The 8556-nt window shown below is 68.4% G+C and overlaps 3 protein-coding genes across 3 annotated transcripts; 2 read left to right on the top strand and 1 right to left on the bottom strand.

Annotated features, from left to right (window-relative positions):
* Positions 1-551: 551 nt before the first annotated feature.
* On the top strand, positions 552-1949 carry H696_01209 (hypothetical protein). Its single transcript, XM_009495094.1, has 4 exons — positions 552-752; positions 889-1034; positions 1192-1389; positions 1727-1949. Exons 1-4 carry the CDS (start codon positions 685-687, stop codon positions 1837-1839), a joined length of 525 nt encoding a protein of 174 aa, XP_009493369.1. The 5' UTR covers positions 552-684; the 3' UTR covers positions 1840-1949.
* Positions 1950-2528: 579 nt separating this feature from the next.
* H696_01208 (hypothetical protein) lies at positions 2529-4526 on the top strand. Its single transcript, XM_009495093.1, has 3 exons — positions 2529-3438; positions 3704-4168; positions 4371-4526. Exons 1-3 carry the CDS (start codon positions 2565-2567, stop codon positions 4517-4519), a joined length of 1488 nt encoding a protein of 495 aa, XP_009493368.1. The 5' UTR covers positions 2529-2564; the 3' UTR covers positions 4520-4526.
* A 469-nt stretch (positions 4527-4995) lies between these two features.
* On the bottom strand, positions 4996-7835 carry H696_01207 (hypothetical protein). Its single transcript, XM_009495092.1, has 4 exons — positions 7392-7835; positions 6481-7150; positions 6254-6319; positions 4996-6117 (listed from the first exon to the last, which is right to left on the bottom strand). The coding sequence occupies exons 1-4, from the start codon at positions 7707-7709 to the stop codon at positions 5141-5143; spliced, it is 2031 nt and encodes a 676-aa protein (XP_009493367.1). The 5' UTR covers positions 7710-7835; the 3' UTR covers positions 4996-5140.
* Positions 7836-8556: the final 721 nt, after the last annotated feature.

The raw sequence follows: 8556 nt of genomic DNA, 5'->3' as shown, positions 1-8556 counted from the left end.
CGCCCAGGATACCCAGATGAAACGGCTCCCCCCCCCCCCCCCGGCTCCGGTCCCGACCGACGGCCGGGCAGGACTCTTTCCGGGCGGCCAGCCCTCCTCGCCCTGTCTGCCTCGCCCCGTCTGCCTCGCCCCCCAGGCCCCGGGGCGGCGGGGGCCCGGTCAGCGCGCCACTCAAAAAAGTTTGGGGAAATGTAGGCCGAGCACCTGAAAGGCGGTCACATGTTACCGGGAGCATGTGGCCAGCGGCGCGCCTTCCTTCAAACTTGTTCGCGCCCCGATCATTGGCTGCGCCCTGGACTGGATGTTGGCGTGTGTGTGTGTGCGGCTCACTTCTACACAAGGCCGTGATGATTGTCCTTCTTCCCTTGGTCGACTATTCGACCCGGCGGGCAGCCCCCGCCCGCCCCCCTCCTGCCACTGGCTCGGGACCGCCCGCCCTTCGGTCATGAAACAATTGACACAGCGGCGCCGGCCTGCCTGACCCGGGACCTGGATGGGGGGGGGGGGCGGGGCAGGCATCACTTCCCCATAATGCGCCCCCAGATCTGAAAGAGACCCCGTTCGGGGCCGGCTTCACCGCGCACCGGCCATCACCTCTGGCCTCGATCGCTCCCGCTCGCCTTCGCGTCTATTCTCCGCCGCACGTCCCCTTCCTTTGCCCTTTTCCCCTCCACCCCCGCTGCCATGACCGACGGGATCTTGAAGGACGTCTCAGCCGCCCGGGCCTCCCAGCAGTTGGACCAGCACCAGCAGTATGTCCCTGTCGCCATCTCTCTCTCCCGGATGCCATTCCCCCCACGAGCCCAGCCTCACCCTCACATCTTGCATCTCCGCTGTCGCCTCCTGGCCTGTCCGTGCTCCTGGCCCACGCCTGCGGGGTGCCTCTAGCCCCGCCAAGCGGTCAATCACTTGGAACGAGGAAAACCTCCGCGAGAATGAATCCAATCGCACGGCCACCATGAAGATCACCGAGCCAAAGACCCCCTTTGTGTATTACAATGATGCTGGCGATGAGATCATCGGCATCCGTGACAGTGCGCTCCCCCTTCGGCCCTCACTTCGGGTGTCCATCGCCTGCCGGCTTTTTTTCCCCCCTGGCCTTGACCCATGCCTCTGACCTCGCGCCGCACCGCGCCGCGCCGCGCCGCGCCGCCCCCGGATGCACCGCATGCGCCTGGCACGCCCCACCAGTTGACGGGAATATCGCCGCCCCGGAGAAGCTCGAAGAAATCATGGCGCAGTCCATCTTCGAGGCGGCCCCGGAGATGGAGGACCCCTCTTCCAACGATCCGCAGCATTCGCCCTCCTTCAGTGCGAATGTCGACTTCGTCCCGGACTTCGACCACCCGCCCTCCGACGACGAGGAGGACGAGGACAACAGCCCTGAGGGTACGCACCGGCGCCCATTTTGCATCTCCCCCCCCCCCCCCCCCCCTCCCCCGTGTTGTGTGTGCCGGGCCATTCTTCACTGCACGCCCCCCTCCACACGCGCGCGCGCGCGCGCGCTCTGCATCCAAGCCGCGCCCAACCGGGGACGGACCTGCCGTCGGATCAGTGCCGGGACCCTGCGTAAAATGGCCCCGCGCCCGGCCGCACCTTGGCACCCGACCCTGGCGGCCCTTTCCAGGCGTCGGCCAAGCGTCGTCCCCGGCGACCGGCCCCCGGCCCCCCCCCCCCCCCCCCGGCAGCGTGTGCTAACCCAAATCCAAATCCCCATCCCGCAAAGCTCTCCAGCGGAAGCAGGAATTTGCCCACCACCGCAAGATGCACTATCACATGGGCAACGCCCTGAAGAACCGTGATCTCATGCTGTCGGATGACGACAGTGACGATGAGTAGAGACACGTGCCCATCAAATTTGACACCTAGCCCTCGATTGCACCTGCGCCAGTGTTTGCTTCTTCCCCGGCGGTCCCCCCCCCCCGGGAGCAATAGAGAGATCCCTGTTTCTTTTCCCGGGCATTTCCATGCCGTGGTTCTGTTTGCCGATGTCTTGCCCTTTATGTGCCCCGCAAATGCGTCGCATTCCCGAGCAGGGCGTCTACCATGCCGCTCGTCTGGGGGGCTGCGATGCGAATGCATATGTCAGCAGGGGGCTGCCATGGCAGGGCGGAGGGGGATCAGCGCGGGGCCTATTGCAGGCCAGCTGCTCGGGCGGGGGGGGGGGGGGCATGCCTTGTGTGTCCCCGGCACCTTGCGCGGCAGCCTCCGCTATGCTTGGTGTGTCCTTTGGGCGGGTGGCTGGCCGACCGGGCGGCCTGCCACTGCTGGGCTACTTTGAAAGCGGCGTCGAGGGTGTTCGCCACCAGCAGTGGCCAGAAAAGGCCCCCCCCCCCTGCCACCAGATGGCCTGGGCCGTCTTTGCAACACCAGCAATCCTGTCCTTCGTCCTTCTTTTAGCTTCGACATCCTTGCGTGCTCGCCTCCCAGCTCTGTGCCGTGTCCTCACGCCCTACCTGTGTTGCTGCCCCTCTACCCCCCCCCCCCCCCCCCCTCCTCCCCCGCCCCTCATCCCTCATCCCCGCACAGCCGCCGCCGCCGCCACCCCCTCCCCCCTTCAGGCCATGGCTCGACGTACCCTTCCGCACGTGGTTGTGCTGCTTCTCCTGCTGGCCGGGGTGCTTCGAGCGCTGGAGGTGGCCGCACCGGCCGAGAGCCGCGACCGTCGACATGCGGAAATGCCCACCGGCCCGGGGATCTGGCCCCCACCACCGGCGTCCATGACCCCGGACACGGTGCGCACACCGCTCCGGGCCACGGTCAGTCGCCTGCGCGAGCTGGTGCCACTGCTGCAGGCCGAGCGCAATGCCGTCATCATCCCCGACAAGTATATCATCGTCTTCCGCAGCGATGTGGATGATGGGCTGTTTGGGGAGTTTTCCGCCCGCTGGGCCCCGGACGGGCGGATGATCACCTTTGGCTCGCGGCTTCGGGCGTTGGCCGCCCGCTTGAGCCCGCACCTGCTGGCGCGCGTGCGCAACCGCTCGGACATCATCGAGTACATCGAGCACGATTTGGTGGTGTCCATCGAGGCTCCGGTCCCCGACCGGCGCATCTTGCCCCCCCTGCTCGGGCCCAAGCGCCCGGGCGGGGGGGGTGACGCTCCGAATGGGCCGGCCAGCGCGCCGCGCGTCCCCCCGCCGCCCCGGGCCGAGGACCCCGGCGCGAAGACGCGCGATGTCACCATCCAGCTGAACCCCACTTGGGGCTTGGACCGGGTGGATCAGCGCCAGCTGCCTCTCGACCGGCGGTACTACTTCGACGCCGAGGGTGGCCGCGGGGTGGATGTCTACGTGCTGGACACCGGGATCCAGCATGACCACCGGGAGTTTGGGACCCGTGCTCGGGCCGGGTGGAATTTCCACCGCGGCGGATCCCTGGGCAAGCCCGGGTCCTATGATGACAATGGCCATGGCACACACTGTGCCGGGACCATCGGTACGTATCACGGGTCAGCATTGCCAGGAAGAGGGCCCGGGAGGCGGGGACCACCCGGCAGCCGGGCCCTCCTGGGGCGTCTCGGCGCGAGGGCGATACCTGAACGCGCGCGCGTGCGAGAGAGAGAGAGAGAGAGGGGGGGGGCGAGAGAGAGAAAGGCAAAGAGAGGGGAGGGGAGGGGGCCGGGCAACACGATGCGCGAGCCGAGAGCCGAGCGTGCCCCCGGCCGAAGCCCCCGTATCTGACACCCGCTTTGGCCCCGCAGCCGGCATCACCTTCGGCATTGCCAAGGCCGCCAATGTGGTGGGCGTCAAGGTCCTCGGGGCCTCCGGGGCCGGGGCCATGTCCAACGTGGCGGCCGGCATCACCTGGGTGACCAAGGAGCACCGCAAGGTGCCCGGGGCTCGGTCGATCATCTCCCTGTCCCTCGGGAGCCCGGGGTCGAATATCATCGACAATGCGGTGAAGATCGCCATCGAGGAGGGCATCATCCTGGTGGCGGCGGCCGGCAATGAGAACCGCGACTCGTGCTTCGTCTCCCCGGCGCGCATTCCCTCGGTGATCACGGTCGGCGCCGTTGATCGTGCCGACCACCGGGCCTCCTTCTCCAATCATGGCAAGTGCGTGGACATCTTCGCTCCCGGGGTCAGCATCACCAGCGCCTGGATCGGCAACTCCCGGACCAACACCCGAGCCCTGTCCGGCACGTCGATGGCCTGTCCGCATGTCAGTATGTGCCCCCTTTTTTTTTCTTCCGTGCACCTTTGCTGGGGGTTTCCGCGTCCAGGAAGGCGGCCCTCGATCGGTGTCTCGCCGAGAGGGGGGTCCCGCTTGACAGGCGGTGCTCCCCTTGCTGACCGTCACATTCCCCCCCCCCCCCCTCGGCCCTGGCTCGGTGGGCCCTGGCGGGATTTCTCTCTTGTGCCCGGCAGGCGGTGCGGCGGCCCTCATGCTGGCCCAAGATGCCTCCATGGACCAGGTTCGCATGAAGCAGGCCCTTCTCGACCGGTCTGTCCCGGACCTGGTGACCGACCCGCGGGGCTCCGGCAATCGAATGCTCTTCATCAACCCATTCGAGTGAAGGCCCCCCCCCCCCCCCCACACACACACACAGGAGGCCTATGCCCGAGTAGCTTGGAAGGGGGGGAACCACACGCAGCTTGGCCCCCTTTCCGGGCTATGCCGAAGCTGCTTCGCGATTCGTTGGCGAAGAGCCCTTCCCAGATCGCCGGACTACTGAAGTCCAATGGTCCGTATGCTGCTTGGCGTGCGTTGCCCCCCTCCCCTTCTCACCATTAGACCGACCCAGCCCTCCCTAGTGTATGCGTCTCGGGTGACATTCATGAGGTGGCTGGAAACCCTCGCCAGAGGAGGAGGAGGAGGGGGACCCTCGGAGGGGGGTGAGGGGGGAGGGGAGGAGTGTATTTCTCGCTTTGCAGAGGGGGGAGAGGGAGGTGAGGGAAATGCGACACTGGTGCCCCCCGTGGGCGCACACAGACACATGTACGATGGGAGACCCCGCCCCCCAAATTCGGGGAGGAGCCCCCCCCCCCCCCCCCCGCCAGTATGTGCGCACCCCGATGGTGGGGGACGCGCCGAGGGCGGCTGGGGAAAGGGGAGGGCAGTGGAAACAGGAACAAGGACAGGGGGTGTGGGAGGCGCGCTTTCTGCGCGATCATGTGTGCATGCGCGCGCGCGACGCTCAGAAGAAGAACTGGCGGTGGTTGTGCACGGCCAGCACCTGGGCCGCGGCGCGGAAGAGATCCGCGCGAGCAGCGGAGGCGGCCGACCGCCGGGCCCGGAAGACCGGCAGCGAAAGGCCGGGCACCGGCGAGGAGGCGGGCATTGGCGGGCCGCTGCCCGGCCGGCCAGACACCATGGCCGTGGGGGAGGGTGCCACCGGGCAGCCACCACCGGGCTGAGGGGATTCTGAAGGGGTGCCCCCGAGGGCGGAAGCACCGCCGGCAACCCCGACCGGGGAGGAGGATGCCGCAGCAGGGGAGGAGGGGCAAGAAAAGCCAACCGGGGCATTGGCATCAGCATCGGCCTCATCCTCCAGGCAGGCAGGGATGACGGGCGGCGCGCCAGCCAGCGTGAGAACCGGCGCTCCGGCTGCAATGGCCAGCTCATATAGGAGCCGGTTCCGCTCGGACAGCCCCTGGCGGGTGACCCGCGATGGCCGGTACTGAATCAGCCGGCCCGAGGGGAGCCGCTGGCAGGGAGGAGGCTCCGAGAAGAAGGACTCGATCCCCGCATGGTAGACGATGAGATCCGGCTTCCAAACGGCGAAGGCCCGCCGGAGAGACCGCGACACCAGGGGAATGTACTCGTGGTCCGCGGCATCGGGGCTGATGTCGATCACCAGCTGGTTGCTTCCGGGCTGCTCGCCGGCCTCAAAGGCCCCGGCCGCCGAGGGGGCGGGCGGCGTCGGCGGGACTGACGGATCCACAACGCCGGTCGAGTCGTCAATCAGCTCGCCGCTCGGGCGGATGGACAGAGTGAAGACACTGGCGTCCTCGGCCGCGCCACCGGGGCCGGCCGCGGCGGCGGCCGCCGCCGCGGCCGTGGTCAGGTCGGCGGCAGGATCGCCCTCGGTCCCGGGCCACTGGCTGGGCCGGGGGTACCACGACAGGTCACATACTAGGATCCGCCGGTAGCCCAGATGCCGAACGGCATGGTCTATCCCGACAAGCGAAGGCGGAAGATGAGGGGGGGGGGGGAGATTTCACGTGGTTAGACTCGACAAGAGCAAGGCCGCCTCCGCCTCCTGGGCGGGGGGAAACAAGGAAGTACCAAGGCCCCTGGGGGCACGCACTGATGGCAACGGAGATCTCATTGAAGACCAAGCTACCGGACAGACTTCCGGCAAACTGGGAACCGGCTAACCGAGAGGGAGGGAGGGAGGGAGAGAGAAAGAGGAAGAGAAGGAAGGGGGGGGGGGGGAGATCCGACGGAACACACAAAGTAATCGGTGAGATGAGGCTGACAAGGAAAAACGGCCAGGACAGAGGGGAGGCACGAGGGAGGATGAGCTTGACGCACCATGGAGCAATGATAGAGCTTCGATGGCCGCGCCGATGGCATGACGCTCGCGCTCGGCCACCAACGGAGGCAGAGGCGTCCCCGGCCGACATGTGGCCAGCGAAAAGGAGTCCGACAGGTCGCCACCGGCCAGGAGGCCGCCCTCCTCTCCATGCCCGCCGGAGGCGGCGGCCGGCTGCCCGACAGGGGCGGCGGCCGTGACGGCGGCAATGGCACCGGGACCGGCGCCGGTGGTGGCCATGCCGCCGTCATGCAAGGGCGAGTCGGCGATCGGCATCATCGACGTCTCGCCCAGTGCGCGGCAGACAAACTCGCTGCCGTGGACCTCGCTCAGCAGGGCCGTTGTGCAGGCGGGGGCCGGCTTGACGTGGAACATGCCCGGCGACTCGGCCAGGTCGGTTTGGGCGGTGTGAAGCTCGGTGGCACCGGTCGCCGGGACAACACCGGTCCCGGGCTCCGAGGCCACCGTGGTCAGGCTTGCGGAAGACTGGTCCCGAGGGACCGGCCGCTCGGTCGCCGGCATGGTCGCCGGGCGGGAAAACATGGGCGGCGATGGGGCCGTCGGCGGGAAAAGGGGAACCGATGGCCGGGCACGCGGCAACAGCGTCCCGGCCAGGGCCTTCTCGTATTCTGAAAAGTAGAGCGCATCAAGACTCGAGAAAAAGACCGGCTATGTGTGCATGCACCGCCGTGGCCAGGGGGGGGGGGGGAAACCCGGGGGGGCACACGATAAAGGCCACATGCCCATGGGGGAGGAAAGGCGGGGAGGGAAGCATGTCGGCGCATGTGCAAGCGGTTAGCGAGGGTCGGAGGGCGTGTGTCCATGTGACGGGGAGCTGCCGGGCACGAGGACGACGGCAGGGCCACCCCCCCCCCCACCCCCACCCCCCTCCGGGGGCCGGGGCACGCACCACCCGAGATGCAAGCATTGCGACGGCGCGCTGGGCCGGGGTGCCGAAGAGGGAGATCCGCGCGCGGGCCGGGGAGCCACCAGCGCGGCTGGAGTCGGATCGCAGGGCGGCAGGCGGCGGCGGCAGGCCGGCCGTGCGCATGCTCAGCGACGAAAGGGCGCGTGCGTGGCTAGGCACGTCGGCGCCACTGGCGGGAAGTGACGATGGTGATGGTGGCGGCAGCAACCGCCGCCCCGGCAGGCAGCTGGCCGCGCGACGTGCATACCACGCGTCGGAGGCGGCCAGCGCGCCAAGGCGCCGGGGGACCGAGGAAAACATGGGTAAAAGGAATTCTCAGATGGGGAGACAGTGTAGGGCGGACGGCCGGGCGGGATAGGGGCCGTGCATGGAAGGGCACGCGGGGACGGGGAGCTCTTCGGACGGGGGAAGAATGGGCGTGCGTGCAGTGTGTGTGTGTGTGTGTGTGTGTGTGTGTGTGCGCGTAAAGGCAGAGAAGGAGGGGGAGAGATGGCACAAAATGCCTTGTGTGCCTGGCAGGCATCGGCCCCTCTGGCCGGGGCGCCTTTCAGTGCCACGAGAGAGGCCGGGATAGGGGCGGGAGGGGCAAGAGGGGCAGGAGGGGCAGGAGGGGCAGGAGGAGCAGGAGGGGCGGGGGGGCAGGAGGAGCAGGGGGAGCAGGGGGAGCAGGGGGCCAGGGGCGAAAAACAGTCATCCCGAATACCCTGACCGAACGAGAGACGAAAATAGAGCGGGCTCCGCTCGCCATCCGGAGGCGGGTAATGGTGATGTCCTGCGACGGGGCCATGCCCGCACCCCGCATGAAAGAAAGAAACACCGCCGCCTTCCAACCGGGCAGCCCGAGGGCGGGGGGGGGGGACGGGGCTCTCGTCTCCTCGCAGGGCCTGGATCGCTGGCCGCCCCCCCCCCCCCCTGCATGATCTGCATGCACCGCCAGGGAGACCCAGACCAAGAACGAGAGCGACCCACGCAGCGCCGGGCGTTTGTGTACAGCTGCCGTTTGTCCCCCCTCCCCCCGGGACTGGGGCACACAGGGCTGCGTGTGCGCCTGCGCCCTGGCACGCACGTCCCCCGGCACCCCCCCCCCCCCCCGCCCCCCGGTGGCGGCAATCGACGATCGGAATACCGAGCGCCTGCCGCACCGAAG

This window comes from Fonticula alba (genome assembly GCF_000388065.1).
Source record: "Fonticula alba strain ATCC 38817 unplaced genomic scaffold supercont2.2, whole genome shotgun sequence".
NCBI classification, from domain to species: domain Eukaryota; order Rotosphaerida; family Fonticulaceae; genus Fonticula; species Fonticula alba.
The sequence above is the reverse complement of the archived record's forward strand: the minus strand, read 5'-3'. Positions and strand labels throughout refer to the sequence as shown.

What these genes read in the sequence shown, in the direction of transcription:
- H696_01208 (XM_009495093.1), top strand. Translation starts at nt 2,565, where the DNA reads ATGGCTCGACGTACCCTTCCGCACGTGGTTGTGCTGCTTCTCCTGCTG. An exon ending in ACACTGTGCCGGGACCATCG is followed by an intron (nt 3,439 to 3,703) that starts GTACGTATCACG and finishes TTGGCCCCGCAG; the next exon opens with CCGGCATCACCTTCGGCATT. An exon ending in GATGGCCTGTCCGCATGTCA is followed by an intron (nt 4,169 to 4,370) that starts GTATGTGCCCCC and finishes TGTGCCCGGCAG; the next exon opens with GCGGTGCGGCGGCCCTCATG.
- H696_01209 (XM_009495094.1), top strand. Translation starts at nt 685, where the DNA reads ATGACCGACGGGATCTTGAAGGACGTCTCAGCCGCCCGGGCCTCCCAG. An exon ending in CAGTTGGACCAGCACCAGCA is followed by an intron (nt 753 to 888) that starts GTATGTCCCTGT and finishes GGGTGCCTCTAG; the next exon opens with CCCCGCCAAGCGGTCAATCA. An exon ending in GATCATCGGCATCCGTGACA is followed by an intron (nt 1,035 to 1,191) that starts GTGCGCTCCCCC and finishes ACGCCCCACCAG; the next exon opens with TTGACGGGAATATCGCCGCC.
- H696_01207 (XM_009495092.1), bottom strand. Translation starts at nt 7,709, where the DNA reads ATGTTTTCCTCGGTCCCCCGGCGCCTTGGCGCGCTGGCCGCCTCCGAC. An exon ending in CAATGCTTGCATCTCGGGTG is followed by an intron (nt 7,151 to 7,391) that starts GTGCGTGCCCCG and finishes ATGCACACATAG; the next exon opens with CCGGTCTTTTTCTCGAGTCT. An exon ending in AGCTCTATCATTGCTCCATG is followed by an intron (nt 6,320 to 6,480) that starts GTGCGTCAAGCT and finishes CCTCTCGGTTAG; the next exon opens with CCGGTTCCCAGTTTGCCGGA.